The following is a 27,369-nucleotide window of genomic DNA, read 5'->3' on the forward strand; positions in this document are numbered from 1 at the left end:
TACAATTAAGTTGGGTCTTTTTCTGAAACTTTATTAGCATCTTACAGTTCAAAAAGCAATGTTTAAATACCCTTTAAATATTTTGAAACCTCTTCAGTTCTTACAAGCATAACTGAGAACCAAAAGGTTGTAATACCTAAAGCTGTTTGTTTTGATGATTAAAAGGTCACCCATCTGTTGTCAAAAACACAATTCAGTCAACAAAAAGCCTGAAACATAAGAGAAAAAAGAATTTCCGTAAAGTTACATCCAACCATTTTCAACCTTATCTCAGGCAGCAACAGTCTCAACTACACCCTCACTGCTGTATCTCAACAGAACCCTGATCAACACAACCTCTTAAATAATCCAGTACCACAGCTTGTTCCAAATGTATTTCTGTCCAAATACAGTGGAGCTGTCTGGTCAGTATCAGGTCCCCTCTCCCTCATCTCAGGGTGCTCCCCGAGCGAAGATCAGCTCCAGTGCTGCTTGGATGTCTCCTCCAGTCGCTTGCAAGGCCCTCAGGATGAGTTCCTCATCCTGGATCCCCATGGCCCGTAGCTGCTGCAGCTGTGACTGCCACTGGCTCTGTGAACACAAACCAACACCTGAATCCAACCAAAACACGGTTCTGGCTGTATTTCACTGCACAGTGAAATCTGGATTGCTGTTAATGTTACAAGACTAGTACCACATGTCTCAGAAGGTTAATTCAGGGGGGAAAAGTGTGTCATTCCTTGTTTAACTTTCACAACAGCTGATATAAATGGCACTTTTGGCATAATACCTTGATAAATCTGGCCCCAAGTTTCTTAAGAATGTAGGAAAATGTACAAATGAGAAGAGCCCATCTATGCTTCTACATTATTGGGCCTCCTTGGTACATTCTTGCAAACCCACTGGTACAAACTCTGTATGTGTTTGTGTCCATCGCCAGAACACACAGGTGAGGATATCCTCACTGCCATTTTACTCATATAAATCCATATGCAAAACTGTGTGAAAGAAATGGGTCTCTCAGTTTCTCTTTGCAAAGGCCCTGAAAAAGTTAAATAATGGGTGGACACACACTTACCTGCAGAGATGAAAGGCTTGACACCTGTATTGCCTGCTGTAGTGCCTGTGTGAAGAGATCATTGGTGATGGGGGTTCCAGCTGGTATTCCTGAGGATCCCATTACTGGGGATGCTCCGGATGAGGTGCCCTGAAGAATAGAGATAGATAGATAGATAGATAGATAGATAGATAGATAGATAGATAGATAGATAGATAGATAGATATCACAATTCGGTTTGTGTACAGACACGTACAACACTGTCTAGATCAGTTTTTCAATCGTAACTGTCTCATATATAAGGCTGTTTAGTTCAATATTGTTATGCAATTAAAACATGACCTATATGTATTTCTTTAAAATAGGTTTCCGTATTATAAAATGGTATACCATGGTATGACAACTGTGGTATTTCAAATCCTCACCCTATCAAAATTACCGTGGCAACCCTACCTGGCATCACCCTAACTGCTGTGTCAAGATGCCTTGGGCTCATGTTCAGGTACCTGGTTCCCTGTGGTCGGAGTGACTGCACTGCTCTCTGGTGTGCTGGCCAGGGCGAGAGCAGTTGCCAGCTCACTCTGTGTGATTGGTCGAGGGCCGGCAGCACCGTTGTAGCCCAGAGTAGCTGGGCGCGAGCCGTTGGCTCCTCCGCTGGTAGACGGGGTGGTACGGCTACCCTTTGAAAACAAATAAGTGCAGTATGTCAGGATATCCACAACCCCCATAGAACAAACTCAGAACAATTTGATAAGCAGTTTTATTTTTAAAAATGTTTGTACAAGCACCTCCATCAGAATCAAACAACCTACAGGATATAAAAACTCAAATACAGTGTTTTTCAACCATTTCAGGCAGCAATGCAATAATTTCAGACCAAAACCCAAAATTCACTCTAGTAAGTACTATGCTGATGATCTTTACACCAGGAAAGGGTAACTAAAGCAACAAACAGAAGCAAAGGTTTTACTTTCATAAATGTAAAAGGGAAATCGTTATACATGTACCAACTATACTTTAAACTTCTGATTTTATTATAATTTTCAAACAATACTACAATGAAGGTGGAGATTGAGAGAAAAAAAAGCAAAGGTTTATAAATAAATTAAATAAGAGATCTGAACTTGTCTTTCAAATCGCCAAACAATCAGATTCAAAGGACTGGCAAGTCTCAGCTGAGCTTCCAGTTTCATATGCAATCCTGTTCCTTAGGTTTGTCTTTAGCAGATTCTATGCCTATACAAACTGCTTGCTTCTGTCTATGTATGCGCACTCTCTCAAACTGCACGTTTATTGTCTTAAAGGAGCAAGCCCAATAAAAGGGTTTAATCGCAGTGGTGAAGGTAATCAATTACAGTTATTTTTCAATTACTGGAACTGGTCTCTTCCCTGATTAGGCACAGAGTAGTTGAGTGTCATATCGCAGTAAGCTACAGAATGTACTGCACTTGCCTGTGAATGTTTGTCACTTATTACATGAAGCTGCACACAAAGACTGGGGGAGGACACATCTTCATCTCCACAGTTCACAAGAAATTCTTACCTGCTGAAAATCTTCTTCATCGTCTGAAAGTCCCTCAAATAGAAAGCCTCCTACATTCAGGGGAAAAAAAAGATCTTATAGTCCAGAGGCAAGTTTCTATATACCAAAATTATTTCAGGAGCAGAATATGCAACAGGTACATAGTAGAGATGGCAACTTTTGAAAGGAGAGATTAGTAGCATGTGCCGAGTGAAGCGATGTGGACTTTTTATTTATTTAATTAATTTTAAGGCCAGAAATGAAAAGGTACCTAGGCTCTGGCAAGTCAATTGTCTCTTTTTTGCTGATCATCTACAATTTTGGTTACTGTAAACACAGAGCATGTAGAAATTTTAAAAAACCCAATAAAAATACATTGATTTTTTTTTGTTATTTGGAATTCTATATTTAAATATTAGTGATGAAGAGTGTTTTAGGATCTTGTAAGTGCTATCAAACATGGACTCAAATATTCAACCTCAAAACTTTATAAAAATAACTAGCAAAATAACAACACCCCAAGTAAGATTCAACAATGTTTTTTTTTTTTAATTTACATTTTTACTACTCTGCAACTATCAAAACACAAAATGCTGTGTAGTATCCAATCATTATTCATTATTTAAAGCGATTCAAAACCCATTTGCACAAACATAGAGTAATGGGGAGTGTTAGATTTTGCTTATTACTGGTGTGTCTTCGTATCTGTGTGAGAGATACAGTTGTGACGCTCACCATGTTTCACAGATATCTGTCTGGCAGTATTCACAGCAGACGTGAGATTCACACACTCGACTTCTTTTAATGAATGACCATTCTGTGGTAAATTCCTCTTTATCTTTTAGAAGAAGAAGAGTGGCATTTTTTGTTTGATTTGTGATTTCTATTTTAATAACTGATAAGCAAGCAAGTAAACGTGCAATTGATAATGATAGCAAGACATTTGCGCAGTAGTTTCTGATGGACCCCTAAACCGGTTACTAAGTAACCCAGCTCAGAGCTTTTAGTATCTCAGACAAAGTATTTGCATATCATTGTGTATTAACGATTTCTTTTTTACTTGACATCTTTAAATTGAACAAAGCCCTCCTTTCCTCGTTTTAGTTAAACAAAAACTATTTAGTTCCATTAGAGTGATAACTGTTTGTATTGTATATTTCAAATCAGGTATCTGATTTAATAGTACTATACTAGAAGTACTGTGTTGTACACAAACGTCTCTTCCGAAGTTAAATAACTTTTTGCACAGAAAGAAACTACACAAAACACACATATGCTACACCATGTGCTTCTTTTATAACTGCACAATGAAGACCTATTTAGCTAATGCAAGTAAAAATCAGGTAAGGTTTAGGAACTATTGTATTAGCTATGATCACTAAGTTGATCTCTTCTGGGATATATTGGGAAAGTTGGAAAAAATCACATAATCCAACTTTGAGCAGCAGCTGTGGTATTATGAAGCTTAGTAAACAGATCACCATCACAGAATGGGTTGAAATTATGAATGCTTGTCCATCAGTCCCCAAAATCAGAGTTTCCTAGCTGTAGTCAATACTCCCTGCCTTTCCCTTCACATGCTGTGCAGTAAGACCCCTGACAGACAAGGGGCGCTGTGGTCTTTAGGACTCGCCTGGCATGTCGCTGTAAGAGCTGGCAGAGACATTGCGGGAGGTGCTGGCGCTCTGTGTAGCAGGGGCACTGCTGGCCACTGAGTGCAGGACCAGGATGATGGCGTTGACCAGGGCTGGGTGAGACACAGTCAGCCTGTAAAGAGAAGACAAAGATTAAAAGGTTGAGTCGCCAGGCAGTTGAGACAGTGCAATAATGTTCAATAAATCTTTTAGATATTGAGATAAAGATATATCTCTTTTTTTTTTTTTTAATTTACCAATATACGCGAATATGCCATCATAAAATATAGCACCTCCATTGCTGATGTGGAAATTGTTCACATTTGCAACATTAGATTTTTTGGAGTCCCACGGTTTCACAAACACACAGTGGTAAGCTGTGCAGTTCCACTCATCTCTTAACTTAGTATCCTTTTTTTCCCAGAACTCCCAATTAAACTTCTGCAGAGTTGGGACCTTTTAGAACAGCAAAAAGGCTCCAGTTTGTTGATGGAAAAAGACAAAACCACGTTCAGAGTTTCAGAAAACAGAACTTTATGCACCGATCGTGTCCAACCATCAGGCATTCCACACAAGTATCAAACAGATAGTATTTAGGAGACCACTGCACTTGTGGGACTTCACCAAATTGTTTTAGTCATTAAGTGGTCATAGTGGGATAAAACAGGCAACAAATGCCCTATCCCCCACCACAGGTTTTATTTTTTTGGTTGGCCAGGTTAAAGTGTCACACGGTTTTAAGGGCATAGGATACAATATTTCAGTAGACAGCCCTGGAGAAAGGTGCAGTGTAGCTACAGTATGATAAGGGTAAAGCACCTACACATACTCTTCAAAGGGGAAAGGATCTTACAGTATGATAAGGGTAAGGAACCTACACACACTGTCTTCAAAGGGAAAAAGATCTTACAGTATGACAAGGGTAAGGAACCTACACACACTGTCTTCAAAGGGGAAAGGATCTTTGTGAGATGTTTCAAACTTACGTATCCAGCATATTGGGATCAGTAAACAAGACAAACAGATCTTTGTCTTGCAGCACCCCTAAAAAGATTGAAAGAAAATCAAGTCAAATTGTAGCATCTGCCTCCCATAGTTTTATATTTAAAATAGGCTAGATCCAGTGCAGTGGTACTCAAAGTGGTCCCTAGCCATCGTACCTGCGGCAGCTGTTCTTAAATTATGGGTCGTGAACACATTTCTGGCAGGTCGTAGCGAGGGAAAATGCGTGACAAAAGCGTCACAGCAGTCACTGCTGCTTGTTTATGCTGTGCTTGTAAGTACGCAACTTTGTTTTTTTTCCTGAATGGCTTCTGCGATACAATAAACCAACTGAATATCTGCATTGTTTCTGTGGTAGCTCAATCATAAGTTAGCTGGGTGCGACGTAAACAGTGTCTGTTTGAGGTGCAGGTACTGACAGTAAGCTTAACTAATAAGAGAGTCAAATATCTGCCAAGTTTTACGCAGCTGTCCAATCATAAGAAAGCACAAGCCGTTCACAGTATTCTGCATGAAAATTGAAGGCGAGTGCGTAGCCAAACGGAAAGTGAAAGATCCGACAGTTGTCCAATCATTCGTGAGCAGAGGCGGGGTGTTAATTTGTTAGTAGCACTGAATTTCTTCGACTGTTATTGAGAAAAATAATACATTTCAGTATTTAGAATTTAATTTTCTATCTCTATTTTTTTTTTATTTCACCAGACAAGGGAAACACTGCAGTATATTTAGTTACGAATCCACTTTCTCTGAATAATTGTACTGGAGATGAGCGATCTTTAAAACAGAGTATTGTTGACAAATTTGTCAAATTGAATTTAATTATTTTATTCATGGTTATCTGTATAAACATGCTATTTAAAAATATTTGCATTGCATATTTTCTGTAAATTATTTAAAAGAATAAGCACAGCATGCACAAGTACTGCCTGAGACTTGGCTTTATCAGAGTGAGCCAAGAATAACCTTCACTAAAACTCTTAAATATATATATATATCTATATAATAATTTGAAATATGTATCTATCTATCTATCTATCTATCTATCTGTATAAATATAATATTGTGAGAAGGCACTGTGTAAGATAAGAACCTTTGCAATAGTAAGCGTGCCCGCAAACAGCCAAGTAAGATCAATTTATGCCTGTGCCAAAATTACTTTGAAGACCACTGATCTAGTGCCAAGTTGATCTTGTTTTTCTGGCACCACACTTACATTGCACTAGATGGTGCTAGCGCGTACTCATATAAAGACACTTTACAAAGCCTTCTTAGACAGATTTATCCCAAAAAAAAAACTAAAAAAAAATACATTTAACATAAGAATCACTCAGAATGATTGCAAACATTAAACGATAAGGAAAAAAATAAGCTGAAGCTACTTACTATTAGACTGTATGGCATGTATTCTCAATTTCTCCTCTCTTCCCATTAACAAAGCTCAGCGCGAACATGCAACTTGTCATTGGAAAAGTCCTAACATATGTGAGGATAGGATTTCCTGTGCAAAATGTGCAAACTAGCAGGTCTTTGTATGTACTTGCCTAAAGCCACTGGGTCACTGCTAAGGCCTGGAGTGGCCACGATGATCTGATCCAAAGATTCCTTATTATTCAACATCTTAAACACCTGGATAGGAGAAAACAAAAGAGAATCAGATTGTATTTAAGACCGGTAAATATCACTGGTCTGTACACCAACACCACTAGTGTGTGTGTGTGTGTGTGTGTGTGTGTGTGTGTGTGAAGGTTACACAACCAATTACATCTCCAACAAATTTTAATGCAGCGTGAATCAAGGCTCAGAGGATTTGTGACATGTTACTATTGAAAGCACAGATTTCATATTTGGCAGTTCTAAAGGCAGTTCATAGAATACATTATCTTCACAGAACTGTTTTTCCTTTGGATTCTTGCCCGCACTATCACCAATCAGAGAATAACACTGTACTGGTATACCAATATATAAATAAACAAACAATTTTAACAATATCAAGTACGTTTGGCAAATACATACAAGAGAGACCTGGCACGGGTTTGTATCCGACTTGCTCAGGCATTGCAAGAGGGCAGGGGGGTCTGTTGCTAGTTTATGGAACATAAACATCCCCATCCTTCTTAATCAGAGAGGTTTTTTTTCTAAAAGGATTTAGTAAAAGATAAATAAGGACATCACTAAATCCTAACATCCTACTCTTTCATTTTTAGTGAATATGGAATAAAAGATTTCTTGAATTTATAGATTTTAATTTGCCTTCACGTTCATTTTTATTTCTGGACCTAATGAAATTGAAGCTCAGAATGACTCGGCTATATCGATTATCATATTATAAAAAAGTAAACAAATAACCCGCAATGTGATTAAAGAATATATTAACTGATTCCTAAATGAGAGAAGGTAATTTTCACATATGTTCATTAAATGTAGATTTACAGCCTTACTCTTAACTGAACACTGTTTTGCTTAGTTGCTCTTGTTTGCTGCCTTCAACACAATCTGAAATCTTTGTGTAAAGCTATGGTATAAATGTTGTGAAAGGCTAAATGTGAATCCTTCCCATATTTGAACAACAATAGGGTTGCATGTCTTCCACTAAAATAAATGAACAGACTAAACTGCCAAAAAAAAAAGGTACTATCAAAAGAGAGTACTATCAGAGAGACCAGAAAGTACTTATTGGCAAAAGAACAAGATGTCCTTACGTGTTGAACCCATATTCATTCAAGTCAGAGGTGAAGTAAACGTTTTAATGATGTTGGGAGGCCAAAGGATTCCTTCGTTTTAAAGATGGACATGCATGTTCAGAGATACTCTTTAAACCTGCTTTGATTCAGCTGTGTAAGATGTCCCAGAGATGAATGTTGCCTGTGTAATGTACAGGTGGCATCTTGCTTACCGAGTCTCTGTAAGAAGGGCTGCTGTGCAGAGCTGCCTGAAGCACCCGGAACTCCCTTGCAGCTGCAGCCTTGTCCACGCACTCTGTGAAGGACAAAATACAATACAGACATGTAAAGCACAGACCAGGAATATACACATGCCAGAAAAACTAGCAAGTCAATTACTTTTTTTTATATAGTAAAAAGACCTTATAGATGTACATGAATGTTCAACTGTTCAAATCCAGGTGATTTTGCTAATGGGAGCAATCAATTAGTATGTATAATCTTAACATTCCAATACTGGGTCGCTCCTTACCTGTTGTGTGTGTGTGTGTGCGTGTACGTGTATTATTTTAAAGGCAATGTCAGACAGTGGTTTAAAAGTTTTCAGGTGATAATGAATGACCTAGAGAGCCAACTGTCATCCTTTCTCTAGAAGAATGTTCAATCTTTTACTTCTCTCATTCTTCTTTTACCAAATGAAGCAGGTTAAAAAGGACACATTTAAGATCTGTTATATCTTGACACATTCAAATAGGGTTTATTGGTCAAGAAAACACCTACAGAACAAGCATGACACTTTCAACATGAGCTTTAAATGCAACAACTGTACAGTATGCATAATATGTTCATCTTTAGCTGAATCTATTCTCAAAGTACTTGGTCTTTAAAACGTACGGTTAATACTAATCTCTCAATAGTGAATGTGAACCTCCACTCTACCCACCTGGTTTAACCTCTGGCTCTGGCCAGGATTTCTTTAGGATGTGGACCGTTGATCCCGGCTGAATCCCATAAAAATCTAAGCTCTGTTCATCCTTCAGCCTCCTTCCACAATACACCAGCTCTGCAATGCACAAATCCAGAGGTCAAGGCAAGCAAGGTCTTCATAAGGGAACTAGAAGTAAGACAACTTGCTTTAAAGTGTCACAGTCCCTGAATGGTTAACCTGGAAAAGCCAGGCTGTGGGGGGTGCAGGTTTGCATGCTGGCTGTGTGAAGTCATCGGTCTAAGAGGGAGCGTTGCATTGTTTTTCCTTATTGCACTACAACGGAACATACTGTCCAGGCACCTGGTGAACTCAAGTGCACACCTGCTGGGCTTTGTAAGGCAGCATGTCTACAATCAACGCTGTAGTGAGTTTAGCGCTGTATAAGGGAATGGGATGACATCATAGCCTTTAGTTGAAAAGGTTGACCATCTGAATCAAGCACACATTGGACTCTGGCATTCGTTAGGTTAGTGAAATGAAAATAGTAGCTTTAGGGATACATACATGTAGCACCACCATGTGTTTGATTTTCTTTGAAAGAAACAGTAAAGACTTACAATACTGTATGTATGGAGTTGAACTAGAAGTACTGTGAGTCAGTCTGTCTTTCCACACTACTGTGGGCTGAAGGGCGCACTGTGCGTTCCCAAATCACATACAGTTGCACTAAGTGTTTTATAAAAGGCATTACTAAATTGACTAACAGGTCAGTCATGTCCAGCACAGACACACACTTTACACACTGTATTGTTCTAGGCCCTACTCCTATTTACCAATGAGCTCTGGGTCAGGCACAGTGTCAGGAAGCTGGGCTGCAATGAGCTGCTTTAGTGTGGAGATCTGGTAACCCCCAGGAGACATCTCTCCTGGGTCCGTTTCAGGAAGGTGCAGCAACGACTTTGCTGCGGAGGGCTTGTCTGCCAGCTTCAATGCAATACGCCACTCTGATACCGACATTTTCTAACGGGAAAAAACATAAGAGAATAAACATAGGCCTTTAGTGTGTTGTTACATCATGGATTGTTTAAAGAAACAATAAAGTAACTCCATATGAGTTTTGTTTATAGCTTTTTTAGTAAATTAGAAAGCTAACAGTGATCTGCTGATAGGTCTGAATATGTGTCATCGGCAGGTTTTTGAATCGCCTTGCAATCACATACTAACATTGGTCTTATTGTAATCATTAACAGCATACATACAAACTTACAGATTTAGGTATTCTTGATTCTGATACTGTCAAGAACTGAATCCTTACCAAGTTTCTGTGATATACACAGAGTACGGCTCCACTATATGATCCCCAAAAGGCATGGTCAAAAATTCATTTTATCTAAGACACCATAAGGCACAAAACTCAATATAAAATACACCTTTAATATGTCTGGACTAATTTGCCTAGCGTCTGACAATCTACAATTCACAAATTCATATATATTGACAATCGAGTTTTCTGACAGTCCGCCACCTCATACAAAACTTGTATAACGTTAAATGTATGCTCTGAAGAGTCAACAGCAAAACCTTTAATAACGTTATGATGCTAATAAGAAGATTTTAAAATGTACGTATTCCTAAAAATCCTGTTTGCCAATATGTGCAATAGGGACCAAGTATGCGCTCATTCTCCAGTCAGTGTCATTCAGGGCTCAGTGCCGAATCAAAGTAGGCATCAGGGTCTGTCTTTCCAAATAATAACATGCTTTTGCTGGGAACACCTGGGTTCATACGGTAAACATTTTACAACACCCTTCGCAATAAAATATTAAATTGTGAGGAACATGACATATAGTATATCAAATAAAATAAAAAACTCACATGGACAGATAATTTCCAAAACGAAACAAAAAATATTAACCACAGTTAAGTCAACCACTGGATTTTCTTTCAAAAAATGCTGTGCATAGCAAAACTAACATTAATTTACACCAACTGTTTAAATGTATTGGTCGTAGAAGACATGTTCTATGCACTCAGGTTCAATTGCTTATATATATATGATATATATATATATATATATATATATATATATATATATATAATAATATATATAGGACAACTACTTATATATATATATTATATATATATATAATGTATATAGATGGTTTTCTCCACAAGAATGCACAACTTACATTATCTGACAAATATATGTCAGGACTATCTGTCGTTTTTGATTTAATGGTAAAGCTTATTATTTATTTATTTATTTACTTACTTACTTACTTACTTACTTACTTACTTTTATAACATTTTAGGCATGTCAGTTCATTACAGTTTACGAGTACCTTATTAAAACAGCAGTTCTAGAAAGCTTCGTAATAGTTCCTCTGAAGCCTAATGTTTCTTTCTTATTTATATTGCAGCTGGCAGACTAGTCTAGTATTATATGGCTCCAAATCTTAGTCTGATTTAGCGATTAACTTTCAGATCAGAAATAAAGTAAATCTTACTAAAACCCGAATACTTACAGCAGAAAGAAAGCAAAAATATTATTTTCTGTCTCTGCACGATCACTCGGAAACGGAAACGGCTCAGTGGTTTCTGGGATTTGTAGTTCTTTTTTTGTTTTGTTTTTTTTGGACCCGTATGCGGAAGACGGTGGAAAGGTATTAATTGTGCTTCGGGAAGCATTTCCAGATCTTACCGCATTTCTCCATTCGTGTATGTATCTTGTATGTGCTTATATTATGTAGTTTTTACTTACCATAATACAAATGTACAAAGACCCTTATTGGCTGAGGATATGTGACTGAGCTTCTGAACAAAAAGTGTGGAATTATGGGCAAATCAATTAAATTAAAAAACGAGGTGTGCTTTGCTGCCATCTTCTGGATGAGTGGAGTAAAAACTGTTTGTTAAACCTATTACGCCCATTATTCTTTTAAAGAATATTAGAATTGTGTTAATGTATTTCAGTTGTTGTGTATATACTCGTATTATTTATATTGTACAGTTTTTTTGTTTGTTTGTTTGTTTTTTAAGGAAGGCGCGAAACAGCAATGCAGCTCAAAACAGCAGGCGCTGTATTCAGTAATAAGTAATCATACAGGCACGCAACACGATTCACTTCTCACTGGAATCCCCAACACTGGCGAGCTAGCACAAAGACCGCCTCTTTTAACCCGTCCTTAATATTGCAATATGAATTACCTTTAGAGAATCAGTGGCCGTGATCAATTAACCCTTAAAAAAAGTACCATGGTACTGTATGGTACATTACACTCCCTCACTCCTTGTCACTTCATATTTTTTACAAACATGTAGAGATCCGCTTACTTTTGAGGAAACTTGAAAAGGACATTATTTAACGTCAGTTACCCAAAGTAACAAAATTATACAATTTACAAGAGGAAACATATGTCAAGATAAAGAGAGTCGATAAAAACGGCAAAAAAAAGATTAAAAATAATCATGAGGATGGTTAGCTGGCATTTATAATGAATTGGTCACAGGATTCTCCTAACAATGCAATACTGTGGAAAACATACCATTTGGGCTGTAATGTCACAATCACATTTCTGTTTTGTTATTGATACTCAATAAAATCAATAGGGAGGGAGGGTATCAATGGAGATTGCATATGATCACAGTAACAATTTATTTTGGTAAAAATTATACTGCATAAAAATGACAAAAGGATAACTGCTGGTGTGGAGAGACTGGAGGGAGATGGAGAGAATCCATAGCATGGACGATGAGAGCCAGGATCCGGTTTTGATTGAAGTTCTATGATTATTCGATTCTGGGCGCAGAAGGTTGAAAACGCTGAGCAGGCTGTAGAATAGGAGCTCTTGAACAAGGTGGAGGGCTGCAGACATGTAATGCTGAGCAGATTGAAGGAGGTTACTGAGAGTACGATTCAATCAAATAGCATCTGGAGAAGCTGAGGATTCTGGATGGGGGTTGTGGAAGCAGATGGGACCAGCTGACTGAACTTGGATACTGAAAGTATAGGCAGAAGGAGAGCTGGAACTGAGGGCTGAGGTGGCAGCTGGACTGAACAAACATATGAATCGGCTACTGGGGAAGCACGGCTCCTTTGCGCCCCATATTCTAGAAACAAGGGCAGAGGGATGAGATGCCACCATTCTATGTGTTAGTTAATACGATGATCGATCAGCGGTTTGCTACTATCATGTCTGCTTGAAATGGAAAAAGTAAACTCACATTCAGAGATTTGGCTTTCGCAGCTCCAGTTATTCTCTTAATAGTGGAAATCCTTAACGCATAATCAAGACAGATTTCCAGTCTCATACCACATCTCACCAAGTATTAATGCTGTAACATTTGAGAGGATGAGCGGAAATATGAATAGGATTGCTGAGGAAGTGCCCCGTATTTTGATTAGATGGGGATTAGCGTTAGCCTTGATTGTGGGAATGCTGCCACGATCTGTGTATTGGAGGAAAGCTGGAGCGTTGTAGGCTCTGGAGAAGTGCAGTTGCAGATTTAAACAGTAAACTAGAGCAACTTTGCATGCTGCAGTAGTGAGCAGATCTGAAGAGGGAGCGGAGATCTGCTGTAGTAAGTAGCGATTAACAGTAGACGACGGCATCTGCTGAACAGAGCAGAGGTCTGAGGAAGAAAACAGTGGAGTGCTGTCAGTAGTGTGCAGAGGCCCAGCTGTAGAGAGCAGAGATCTGGTGAAGCAGAGATCTGCAATAGAGAACGGAGGACTACCAACTGGTAGAGTGTGGTGGTCTGCTGCAGAGAGTAGGGATCTGCTGAATGCGGTAGATATTGGTCTTTCAGTGTTCAGGCAGATTTAGATGGAACCAGAGATGGGGCTGCTTTTGGGAGAGATGAAAAATGCAGAGATCTGAGACCGCTGCAGAACCTGAGAGGATGAAGAATGTGTTGCTCCAAGGCATCTGCAAAACCTATTGATTGGTCGGGAGCAGTTTATGAGAGTATTGTCTATTGTTGGTAGGAGGGCATTGACTGAAATGTTGATAATCGTAGGACATGGTTCTGTGACTGACTGGCGGCTCGTGTTGATGAAATGATGACTTTGAAAGTTGAATAAGGTGCCTCCATGAAGCTGATTAGATTGGCGGAGCGGCGCCAGATGAGGAAACATGAATCTGGGAACAGAATAAGTCGCCGGAATGGATTGACAACAAACTGCAGGAATGTATAGAAAAACTGGAGCGTGCAAGCTTCACAGTGATAGCAAACCAGCTTAAAGACTGTATAGAATTTGTGGTGTTAAACTGCCATCTAGAGGTTATGATTGGAATCAACTATTGGCTTGAGTGAAGCCGGGTAGAATATATTTGGTTATTGTGATTAAAATCCTTGTCATTGTAGAACAACAATTGCGTATTCTTTTAGATTTGAATATTCATTATATGTTTTAGGACAGTTAGTCATGTATAGGAATATGTTAACGCAGTATATGTATGTTGCAATTCGGTGAGATGAACAAGCCCTCGCAGGTTGTGAAAGTGCAGCAACAGATAGCCAGAAGATTGCAGTACTGAGGCACAGAGCTCCCAGTGCTGGGTGAAGCTCCCTGGTCACCATGACGACTTACCACTCACCACATTCATTCAATGAGGGCATTGCCATGGTAGCCATGGAGAGGCGCCGGTGGAAAAGTTGCAGAACAACAGTGTAATTGGAGCATGTTGTGACCAGTCAAAAGCACAAGCCGCCACAGGTTGACATGGAGCAAAAATATATATTTTAAAAAGTAACCGTAAAAATATATACTCATGGATAACAATTGTATGGTTACTGTATGTAAATACATGTAAATAATACAAGACTTTCATTCTCAAATTTGAGAATGTCAGTTTTGTTATGTAGCTGGTCTTTTCCTACCCTGACACTAGGGTGACCACCTTTTCAAAATACAAAAACAGGACACCTGGCATTTAAAAAAAAAAAAAAAACACTGCAGACTACCATGCAGCCACCTCAGAGCTACATCATTGGTGGACAACACAGCTCTGGGCAGCTTACAGGCAAGCCTGCAGGTGCACTGGCCAGACTATAGGGGTCGCTGGTGCACAGTGAGCCGAGGACACCCTGTCCCGGGCGGTGCTCGGCCAATTGTGCGTCGTCCCCTGGGAACTCCCATCCACGGTCGACAATGAAATAGCCTAGACTCCACGAGGAGTGCCTTTACTGGATGCGCCACTCGGGAGCCTCACAACCATCCAGCTTAATGACAGGAAATGAAAATGTACATTAGTGTTACACACAAGTAGCAGTTGTCACTAGAATATATTTTTGGAAATAAAAAAAAAATACTGAATTTTGCAGTAACTGTTTACAATCTCTATTATCTTGATAGAGATTGAAACTTGTTTGTGTTCAAGTATCTGCCACTAGGGGAAGGAAATGAGCTATTTAAATTTAATATGTTATTTTATATATATATGTGTGTGTGTGTGTATATATATATATATATGTATATATATATATATATATATATATATAGTATATTTGAAGAATTATTTTTAAAGATTTACATTAGAGAAGTTATTACTTTTTGATCAACTTGTATTTCTAACTTGATATGAAATTAGCTTATTTAGGATTATTAAGCATGGTCTGATGAAGAAAAAGTACATTACACCTACTTCTTCTAGGTCTTCACTTGAAGAACTGCTTGATCTTCTTTGGGCCCTAACCGCTTCTCAAGCTGCTGTGCTCTGCTTTCTGACACTCGTTTTATAAATGTATTTAATGGAATTCTTTTCTTTTTCTTTCTTTCCTACTTGCCTATGACGTTTTCTCTTTTTCCAATCTTTTCAATAGTTCTAATGGATCTTTGTTGTCTAAAACACTTCCGCCTCTGTGTTTTGGGGAGGGGTGAATGTCTTCACGGAAGAGGTGGTCGATATGACATCATCAGGCACACGCTACGGTTCAGGGACTATGCGTGTGCACACTGGGCTTGATCCGGTTCAGGTCTGTGGTGAAGTGTAAATGGGTGGCTCAAATGACAAGAATCTTTTAATCTGGTCGACTCTGAGCCAGTTCAGGTCCGTTGTAAGTGTAAACACAGTAAGAGAGAACAAATGGAGTTTCCAAAGCATTAATCAGTATGGGAAAGAGAGGGGATAGCTAATCTCACCAGATCTGTGTCTAAATACATTCCACATGCTGTTTCCTCATCAGTCACTGCTAGTCTCTCTCCTGAACTCTGACCCTGCTTACGCACTCACTCTGTAAACTAAGACCAGCTGCCAAAACCAAAGAGCTTCACAGCATCAATCAGCCCTTGGTGGGCAGACAGGATTCTTTTTGGAACTGCTCATTTACATTTTTATCATTTTTTGCAACCATTCTGAGTGTTTCTTATTCCAATTCCTCAGATATTTAGTTTTTTGTTCATTCTGTGTCACTTTGACTAAGATTCCCTGATATTAATTTCTACTATATAACTGCAAATTTAATGTAGGCTAAGTGTCTCTATATTAGTAAGTACCAGGACCCTAGTCTAGTGCATAGAAGCATAGAAAAGGAGGATTGATCTAAAGTGTTTTAATAAGACACTTTAATCTAGACTATGTTATAAATATTTATGGCAGGCGACTAGAACTAAAGAGAAGCTCCTGCACTCAGGAACTCTGAAGACAGACTGAAAAATACAGTATTTGATAATTATGAGCCCTGCAGAATGATTGCACATCTCATAAAAAGGTAAGGGGGCTGTACAAATAAAACAAAGACATTTCACACGTGAAGCTACTTACTCTTTAAAGTAATAGAATCTTAAAAGATAATTCCACTGATCCCGATTTTGCACTTCCATTAGCAACGTAGGTCTTAAATGAGCAGTTTTATAAAGAAACATGGGTAACTTTCTATTGCATGACATAAATTAATATGAAATAGATATGCAATTGCTATTAAATTTACTTTAAATTATTCCTTGTTACTTTCCATAAACATTTAAGTCAGATTAACTGTATTTTCAGCAGTACTGTCTTGGTCAAAACTGGCAGGTACTGATTGCTTTCTTATGTGTGCTATGGTGATTGTAGCTAACAAAATCATTCCATAAATCTTGTCGATCAATGTCGATTTTGAAAGAAACATGTTATAGGAAACATGCAGTATATGGTATTACACTTGATTTAAGAAATCTCTATTTGCAATCCATGCTTTCCATTATTGTTACACTTGCTTGGTCATGTCACCCCTTTCAATGGCTTGTTTCCTGTCATTAACCAAGCAGCTGCTTCCCCTGCTCACTGACATGCTTTCAGACAGCAATGCAATCTGACCCAGAGGACACTGTTGAGATGAAATGACCCTGGAAGTGTAACTGTAACAGATATCCTGAGAATCAGGCACAAAAACTGAGAACTTCCATTAACTAAATTAGTACCTGAAATCATTTAAAAATGAAAATACACACTTGCTATAACATGTTGTTTTTTCCCCACACCTATAATTTAAAAACGTTTTTATAAAAATCTGCACCTGTATCCAGTTTCTAACCTTAATAAAATGTAGGTTTAAAAACCTAACCTTGATTTTACAAAAGGTGTCTGTATTCATTACATCGGGTCAAAAGCTGGATCTAAAAGCAGGCAACCTACAAGAAACCGTTTCAACACAAGACTTCCTGGTAAAGAAGAACTGCGATGATAAGACCTTGAGAAAGCATGTGGCGAGGCTCAGACCACTGCATGCCAGACATGACCAAAGGAGAGGTTTACCAGCAAGGCTGCAATATGTCAGCAGTATACTGTAATGCTGTACGTTCACAATTAGACCTCTCACCATGACAAACAAATCTGATGACCGTGGCATATATCAACAGAGTACACAGAGGAGTGTCATGAAAATTCGATGAGGTATTTAAGACCATTATGTTATTAGTATTATGTTACAGTATGTTCAAATGTCGAATTTACAGCATGTGGAATATAAGAACTGTGGAGGGATCAGATAAGAAGGAAGCCTAGCTTACTGAATTTGTAACAGGCATTATTGCCAGGAATGGTAAAATCTCTCTGCATCATGTCTAATTTTGTCTCACGTTTGGTAAATTGGGAACAGAGAAAACCTACACTGAGAGGTCAAAAGGAAGGGGAAGCAGACTTTTTCTCTATGTATTTGCATGTATGTCTACCTGTATGTAAAAGTACCCATTTTTATTGTGCTGAGAATATCCTGGTTCTTTACTTGGATATTGTTTTTTTTTTATTTTTAGGATTTACCAATATTTAAACACAAATGTAAAGATAAATAGTTTCGGCACCCTGGTACCTTTGCTCAAAATGACCTATTACATCACCGTGGTAAGGGTTTTACACTTTCAAAGAGATTTTTAACAGATTGTTTTTGATTTTTATGAAACACATTTAAAAATAACACAAGTGATTCACCCCTGACTGTAATCACAATAACCTGCTTGAATCTTGTTTTTAATTCCCCAAAGATAAAGGGACAAAATACTTGGCCCATCTAGACGTGAAGATAACTTTTAGAACTGCTATCCTTGGCAACATGTTTGTAAAGAAGGAAGTTAAGTCAATATTTTCATGTGCATTGATCTAAGTGGTGACATTTCCAAATAAAGTTGTTGTCACAATCGTTATGAGAACTTTGACAAAACCAGCATCTCTAAAAGAGTGTGTGAGTCAGTATGTTTTATTCTTACAAGTTCTTAAAAATACCGACCAGTATTTGTATCCAACACTGTTTAGGTCAACTGATCTGATTATAGCTGGAACATTGGCATGAGTTTGAACTATCATACACAAAGTCATTTGGTATCAGAAAGAACAAGGGCCTCTTCGTATAGTGTGTGGTCTTTGAGATATCTCATACATACATACATATACATAATTATGACCGCCTCCACTATATTCCCTTCACAGGTGATTTCATCCACATCAGCGTGTATAACTGAACCCTGATTATCTAACAACCAAGATAAAAAAATGGTACACTGCAGTATTGGACACATTAGTGTAGCTCAACTACAGGAACCACACGTCACCATAGAAACATTATTCTGTGGTGTGGTGATGTTTGGTGCCAGTATTTTGGGCTCTCCACAAAACACAACCTGATGTGAACGTGACTTGGTAGTTATCTGTATTGAAGAATGCATATGTGTATTTGAAGCAGTGAATTATTTTACCGATTCATCACTTACGGTTGCTTATCCCGTATGTACACACTTGGAACCTCTCTTTGACTGGTGCATTTGTAAAAAATCTGGGGTTGGATCAGTTCAGGGATCTATTCCATGCTTCAGACCCATGATTGTTTGCTTTTACACTGCTGATCTAATTATGTGAGCCAAGATCACTTATTAGCTCATTTCCACTTTTTTAAACCCCTTATCTGATCCCAGATTAATTGCTTTTACCATTACAATTTTTAAATGAACTCATTAAACATTAAACATATAAACTGATCTGCAATTCCCAAAATGGAGCATCCTCAGCCCCACGAAGCTGTTTATTTTAGCATGAATTGTCCCCCCGGCATGGAAACCCAGGTTAATTTGCTTTCCAGCTAAACCAAGTAATAATCTTTCCCACTGTTCTTCAAACCATCAGATCCATTCCCAGGATATGATTGCTGAAAGTGTTCCAGTAGGAAAGGAGGGTAAGACAGCACCTACAACAGGGCCTTGGTTGAAGTCTGCTGTTTCTGGAGGTCTCCCATCCAAGTACTAACCACTTCTGGCCTTGCTCAACTTCTTAGCTTCTATCAGAAATAAAGACAGGAAAACTGAGACCCATCAACCTATTTTCTCACCTGTGGCATGATGAGAAATAATGTATTATATCCTGAAATATTCCAAGTTGCAACATAACAATCAGAGCAAACCCTTGCTCTGGAAAGGATATGTGTTGAACAAGCTGGGTGATTTCTTTACATGCGGATGTGAGTTCAGCTCATTGCAGACAGCCTGTCCGCCCAACTTGACTCAAGCATCCTCCAGCCAGGACCTCTGCCCTGCCTCGGAACTGGGACTCATTCCTCCCACCCCCGGTCATAGCCACAATCTGGGCAGGAAATGGCAGAGAGTGAGAGCACAGGAAGTGGGCAAGGCAAGGCTTGAGGAGGGAGATCAGAGGCTTTGGCACAAACCCTAGTTTTTTTTTTCAACTTTATTATTTTATACTGCAGCTACGATTCACAATCAAAGTGCCTAACAGCAATAGCGGTATGGTTGACTTCACCTGCTTCAATAAATTATACCCGAGTCACAACTCAGAATTCACTTCCAACAGCAAGTCAATTCAAAATGGTGGCATCACCTTTATTCTCTTCATCAACCTTTTCCCCTTTTTAAATGAAAATGAGAACGGATTGGGGATAATCAAATAATTATTTACCATGTTCTGTTTTTTGCAAAGATGTAACACTAAAATTGAAATGTTCCAAACAGATTATAATATGTAGATTTACATTCAGTCTACTGCAGTTTGAATAACTTAACACATGAAAAGTCTTTGAAGTTTGCCAAGTAAATGCTGAGGGCTTTGACACTCAGACACATTTCCCTTGGGCTCCAGTGCATGTGCATACAATTATGCATGGCGAAGCATTAGCTCTGCCAGGCTAGCTCTTTTACCACAGCTGCTGTGGGCCTGACAAAGTGCCACACAGAGGATCAGTTCTGAGACCTCTGCTCGTACTCATTTATAAATCACAGAAGCCGGCTTTGATTTGAAAGGTGCAACTGATGTGTGAGCAGCAGCTCAGGAAATCCAAAAGGGATTTAAAACATATACAGAATTGGACAGGAGAAGCAATGGTGAACAAGTTCACAAACAACAGACTTATTTTTGGAGGAAGCAGGGAGTCCTAGATTGGGAACTTGGAAGTAGGAAGATAATAGAAAAATAATCATCAGCTGTGTTGGAATGATTATTGTTCTGGTAATGTAGACTGCAAGGGGGTTATGTCAGAAAGGAAAATATAAGAAAGCAAATATTTGGGGGTTTTATCATAAAGGGATAGTATTTAATTTTGGTGTACTGGTTGAAAAAGCCCCCACAGGAAATCCACTGAGAAATGGAATACCCTGAGTTGTGGTATCAGCTTTTGACATGGTTTCACATATCCCTGTTAAACATTGTGACATTGTGGTAATAGTGACATTGGGCTATCATCTACTTTTTTGTATATATATATATTATATATATATATATATATATATATATATATATATATATATATATATATATACATACATACACACACACACACACACACACACACAGTGCTGTGAAAAAAGTATTTACTCCGTCAGATTTTCTGCATTTTTGCACATTTTACACTTTGAATTTGGTCAGATCCTTTTGTGAGTTGTAGTAGTATATAGAGGAGTCTGAAAGAAAAAAATGACACCAAAGTTTGGTGCTTCTTTCATTTGTTTTGTGTGCAAGGTAATCAAACATGCAATCTTCAGGAGTGAAAAAGTTAAAGGGATAATTAGGGTCAGCTGTTTGAATTCTTTGGTTAACAATCAGGCCTGATTTGGGCCAGCCTTGCCCAATATAAATCTGACTAACTTTGGCCCTTACCATCAGAGTGAAGTTGTCAGCACACAGGTTCTAGAGGCACATCATGCCACGATCAAAAGAAATTCCTGAAGACCTCTGGAAAAAAGTTTTTGATGCCTGTCAGTCTTGGAAAGGGTTACAAAGCCATTTCTAAGGCTCTGGGGCTCTACCAAACCACAGTCAGATCCATATTGTCCAAATGGAGAAAGTTTGAGACAGTAGTGAATCTTCCCAGGAGTGGCCTTCCTGTCAAAATCTCTCCAAGAGCAAGGCGTAAAATCATCCAGGAAGTCACAAAGAACCTTGGAACAACATCCAGGGATCTGCAGGCCTCTCTCGCCTCGGCTAAAGTCAGTGTTCATGACTCAACCATCAGAAAGACATTGGGCAAAAATGTGATTCATGGCAGAATAGCAAGGCGGAAACCACTGCTCACTAAGAACGTGAATGCTCAAGTTTGCCAAAAAGCACCCGGATGATCCTCAAGAGTTCTGGAACAATGCTCTATGGACAGATGAGTCAAAAGTGGAACTTTTTGGCCAACATGGGCCCCGCTATGTCTAGCGAAAACCAAACACTGCATTCCACAGTAAGAACCTCATACCAACAGTCAAGCATGGTGGTGGTAGTGTCATGATTTGGGGATGCTTTACTGCATCAGGACCTGGACAACTTGCCATCAGTGAAGGAACCATGAATTCTGCTCTGTATCAGAGAATTCTACAGGAGAATGTCAGGTCATCCGTCCGTGAGCTGAAGCTAAGGCGCAGCTGGTTCATGCAGCAAGAAAATGATCCGAAACACACAAGCAAGTCTACATCAGAATTGTTGAAGAACAAGAAATTTAAAGTTTTGAAATGGCCTAGTCAAAATCCAGACCTAAACCCCATTGAAATGTTGTGGCAGGACCTGAAACGAGCAGTTTATGCTCAAAAACCCACAAATGTCACAGAGTTGAAGCAGTTCTGCATGAAGAAGTGGGCCAAAATTCCTCCATGGCACTGAGAGACTGATCAATAACTACAAGAAGCGTTTGGTTGCAGTTATTGCTGCTAAAGGGGGCATAACCAGTTATTGAGTCTAAGGGGGCGATTACTTTTTCACATGGGGGCATTGGGTGTTGCATAACTTTCTTTAATAAATAAATGAAATATGTATCAAATATTTGTTCACTCAGGGTCCCTTATCTAGTATTAGATTTTGGTTGAAGATCTGATAACATTCAGTGTCAAATATACAAAAATGCAGAAAATCAGACAGGGGCAAATATTTTTTCACGGCACTGTATAGTAAAGTTACAATAAAAAAATTAAGCAGGACAAACATTACAATTAATATTCGTAATTGCATTAACATTAATAAAGATTAGTCACTTATTAAAAATGTTGCACCATCGTTTTCATTTTATATTATTATATATATATATATATATATATATATATATATATATATATATATATATATATATATATATATATATATATATATATATATATACATATTGATGTATTAAAGAAACTTGTTGTTATACCATGTGTGTACTAAGATCCATTGGTTTAATTGAGTCTCAATATAATTCCAATGCAGTAACATCTGCTGGGATGGGGTTTGTTGGGAGATTTTTTGTGTGTGTTTGGAAGTAAAATCATTCACTGCACAATCTCATAAGATATATACATATAGGCTTGAGACTTCGCCATTAGTAAGCTGAACAAATGCATTCCACAGTAATACAGCAAGAAGCGATGAAATACTCTCCATTAACACAGTCCAAGGCAGAATTGTATTTAGACAGCTGGGGCTTTATATGTGTTGCCAAAAAACTGGAAGCTCAATAGAGGAATAGAGGAATTGCAGCTGGAAACATTAAATGTTTTTTACTTTGTGTGGAGATACTTCTGGTAAAAAAAAAGCTTAGTCTAAACCCAGAGATACCTTTCTATTTCTAATCAATAAGACCTTGCTGAAATATATGTTTTTCAAATAATGTAAACTTATACTTGCGTTGCAGTTTTTGTGACCTAAATAGCGACTACAAAACAAACTAACTTACAGTGATCCTACAAACATACATGGCTGAGATAAGAACCAAGCAAAAAAAAAATATTATTATAGTATTTATGAATACTTAAACAGTTTTAATAGGGTTACAAAAAATAACATCAGGTTATAAAAACAAACATGTTTATTAAATAAAAGGCCCAGTAGACTAAATTTTAGACTGCCACTGTATTTTTTCATGTTCCCCATATCTGTGTCTACAATCCTATTTAATACTACGCACTAAAAGTCTGAGTAGTGTCTCATTTTACTATACCTTTCCATTTCCAATGGTGCTTATCAATAGTGATAAGCAAGAAGGGGTGCAGTTGTCAACATAGTAGACAGGTTGGAGTAACATGGTCCCTGTAATATAAATAATAAGATGACCTGCTCTATTTGTTTTCAATATAAATGATTGTGTTCCTTTTATTATAACATTGTGTTTTGTATTTAAATAATAAGTGTATTACTTTATTATGCTGGATAAACTTGGTCTGCAGCAAATCCTTGGTGAAGTTGTTTTTTTTGTTTTTTGTTTTACAAGACATCAATATAAACACATCAATCAAGAACATCTAATTTAAAACAAAAGTACAACACATACTGCACAACAACTTAAAAAAATAAATAAATACGCCAGTTGACTTGGTAAAGCTAATAGAATTAACAACATTGCAACAAAAAATAAGTGCATATTCAGAACTCTGAACAGCTACAATATTTACACCAAATGCAGTACATTTGAAAGAATGTTCCTCCAGCAGATAGTAAGTTGATCCTTATAGTTGTATTTATTGATCCTAAGCAAGGGTTTGACAACCTTTGACAGGGTTTCCTGGATTATCAATGGAATGAAATGTATTTGTATATAGAAGTGACCAGAGTAGTATTTGTATTAACGTTTTTAAAATTAGTACAATAAAAATATATAATCTAAAACAAATGTATACTTTTATATGTAAAACACAAAAAGACACCCGTGTTTCACTCCTTTCTCATGGTATAGAAGGGTTTAGCTTTAATTCTGAAATTAATTAATCTTCACTTCGAAAGAAAATTTAAATATGAAAAATCCAAGTTTGTTTGGGTATAATTGTATTTATTTACCCTGTAATGCACTGTTAATTTTAAATTATTTGTATTTATATATTAAAGTACCTTTATACAAGGTGACACTCAACAATAGCAGTAATTGATACTTTACAGCGCGGTCCTGTCAAAACTGTGGCGCTAAAGGTTATTCCTATTCTGTTATGCATAGGAGCTTGAGGTTGGTAATACTCCTAAACAATCATTCTAAAACATTTAAGACTATCAGGCAGGGCAATGTATATAAAATAAGTATAAAATAATAAATACAACTAAAAAAAGTTATAAAGAATAAAATACTTAAAATTATTTTAAAAAAGCACACGGTTATTTGTCCTCTGTAAAGCTAATGCTCACAAGAGCAACTTCAACATAAAGCATATTAAACAGTTTAAATTAAAACACTTGGAGCTGATGCTTCAAACACATGTGCGGTGAAACTGAAATCCGGAAGGGAGCACCCCATCACACTCACGTGCGAGTTTGAAGACTTGAGAGCTCGTTTTTTAGTCTGTTATTTCTGATACTGCTCTGCCCGTTATGCTGTAACCTGAAGATGCTTTGACAACCACAATTCATCCTCACCTAGAATAAAAAACAAATAAAGAAATGGATGAAAATCTAAAGTAAAAGTAACCTGATAATGTGTCTTAGCGTGTAATAAGAGTATCATTGTCCCTTTACATTAAGAACATAAGATTATTTACGACTGAGAGGCACCATCTATCCTTGTAGCTGATTGATCTCAGAACTTTGACAAGGTGGGTCTTAAGAGGATTCAAGTGATTCTACCTCAACAGCATGTACAGGCAGCCCATTCCATACCCTCACCCCTCTCTGTATCTCCTTCCCTCTGTCCTAAGTCTTTCTCCACTTAATTTCCAAATATTTCCTCTGGTCCTGGTTTCTGTACTGCGCTTAAAAGTATTGGTTTGGTTTAACTATGTCAACTCCTTTTAACCCTTTTCATGTCTGACATAACTTGACTTTAGGGCTTCTATCAGGGCAAATATCCACTGAAAGTATACCGTATTATATCTTTGTAAACAGATGAGGGTGTGAAGATTATTAAGAAAATAACATTTTCACTGAGATCTGTCAACCCATCAATTTTTTTTCTTTTGGGTCGGTAAGCATTCGTTGTTATGTAAAGCAATTTAGTAACTTTCCGGTAATGCCTGCACTTTGAAGTCCTGGTATATGGTAATCACAACCATAGGTAACAAAATGCTGTATCGCTTAAAAGAAAAAAATCTCTATTGGCTTGGGGCTTTAGTGAAATGTGTTTTGGATTGGTGTGGCACTCATGAAGTTTCTATATGTTTACTTCACTACAGGTCATTTCTTTTGGGGTTTATGAACAATTTGGGTGATTTAGTAGGATTTTAGGTAAGCGTTGTACTTGTTGTCGCCGAATCTCCCAATAGGAAAGAAAAAACTAAAACTTTGCTAAAGAAATATAAAATTATTATACACGCCACTTCCTTGAAAGATAAACCAGTAGACAGGATGTTTGTTAAATTCATTTTATGTTCCTGTGACAGAGAAAGAATGAATCTTGGTTATAAATCTCCCTCCCAACCTGTTAGGACGCTGTGTAAAGGGAACAGTGTGCCCGGACTGGATGGTCTGACAATTCATTCCAGGGAAAGGTGGAAGTCGGCCATCTAGAAAAGGGGGCGAAGCCACGGTACATCAAGTCATCGCTCTAGACGGGAAACGATGTGGCAACCGTGGATTGGAGAAAAAACAGTTGCACTAGCTAAACAAGAGGGGGGTGAGTGACGGTACAAAAGGGGACATGGCTAAGCGATCTGTTGAACTGCTGAACGAAAATAAAAAGTAACTCTAAATGTTTTTTGTTTGTTTGTTTTGTCGTTTCTAATTGTACTTGTTCTTATTAGATGGCTAACACGTACCGGGAGCTGTCGCTTAAGGCCAGCACCAACCCGGACAACACTTTACCACTGTGCACTAATAAATTGTATTTCACCACTTGCGTGTTAGCACTCACTCTGGACGTGTGATCGCATTTGTTTACTTTTTCTGTGTTTATACTATGTTTATTATTTCGGGACTGTAACCCGTGGTTTAAAACTGCAATACACATGTATTTCCTGGGATTATTATTTACTGTCGCCACAACCTGGATTAAAATAAAGATTTGTTATGCACTGCAAGCCACTACATATTGCTGACATTTTTATTTAAACTTGGCTGTTTGAAATGTTTTATTCAGAACCTACTCTACCAAAACATAGAAAAACAAGTACATTCTGCATGATTTCTCCAAACTGTTTAGAATACTTTGGTTCTGACCCCCAAGTAATCAGCCTGTTTAACATTCAAATAAATTCTGGCTTCTTAGTTTTGAAAAGTCTTGTGCACCCACCTTTCGAGGCGGCTGATGACGTCCCGCACAGTGTTGATAAGGTTCTCGTGTTCTTGTGGGTTAGCCAGGATGATGCTGTGCAGCTTATTCATGTATGAGTCAATGGTGGCCAGGGTGGGAGTCTCCCCACTGTCTGCGGTACAAATCACAGATTGAGCACACAGCCCAGCGACTGAGGCACAATTTCGTTTTAGCCACAATTCATTTTAAACCTGTACTTTCAAAAAGTGCCTGCAACCCTTCAGACCGATACCGATATGCACATGGCTTAAAGAAGTTCTAAACAAAAATGAGAAGTCACATTTATAATCGGCAGGGCAACTCCAGTAATGGAGCAGTTAACTGCTTTAGAACCTGGATGGAGGTTTAATGGAATCAATTAAACCATTAAGAACATGGTTGGAACAAAGACCTTGACTGGAAGGACCAGAGTTGCCCACCTCTGTTATAAGGCAAGAAAACAGTTACAGCAAAGGACTGAGTACATGGGATCTACTACAAGAGGGCAG

General features: G+C 38.0%; 1 protein-coding gene across 5 annotated transcripts; it reads right to left on the reverse strand.

Moving 5' to 3' along the window:
* Positions 1-10: 10 nt before the first annotated feature.
* On the reverse strand, positions 11-26,879 carry LOC121298957 (ubiquitin-like protein 7). 5 transcript variants are annotated; one of them, XM_041226342.1, is made up of 11 exons: positions 26,861-26,879; positions 9,616-9,802; positions 8,798-8,917; positions 8,088-8,170; positions 6,736-6,820; positions 5,179-5,236; positions 4,192-4,325; positions 2,580-2,629; positions 1,543-1,716; positions 1,058-1,186; positions 11-570 (listed from the first exon to the last, which is right to left on the reverse strand). In XM_041226342.1, the coding sequence occupies exons 2-11, from the start codon at positions 9,797-9,799 to the stop codon at positions 433-435; spliced, it is 1,155 nt and encodes a 384-aa protein (XP_041082276.1). In that variant the 5' UTR covers positions 9,800-9,802; positions 26,861-26,879; the 3' UTR covers positions 11-432. The 5 variants fall into 5 exon arrangements, with proteins under 5 accessions (XP_041082276.1, XP_041082275.1, XP_041082273.1 ...); XM_041226341.1 differs by lacking the exon at positions 26,861-26,879 and adding an exon at positions 24,944-25,053; XM_041226339.1 differs by lacking the exon at positions 26,861-26,879 and adding an exon at positions 11,308-11,378.
* Positions 26,880-27,369: the final 490 nt, after the last annotated feature.

The sequence above is a fragment of the Polyodon spathula genome, chromosome 24 (assembly GCF_017654505.1).
Source record: "Polyodon spathula isolate WHYD16114869_AA chromosome 24, ASM1765450v1, whole genome shotgun sequence".
Lineage (NCBI taxonomy): Eukaryota > Metazoa > Chordata > Actinopteri > Acipenseriformes > Polyodontidae > Polyodon > Polyodon spathula.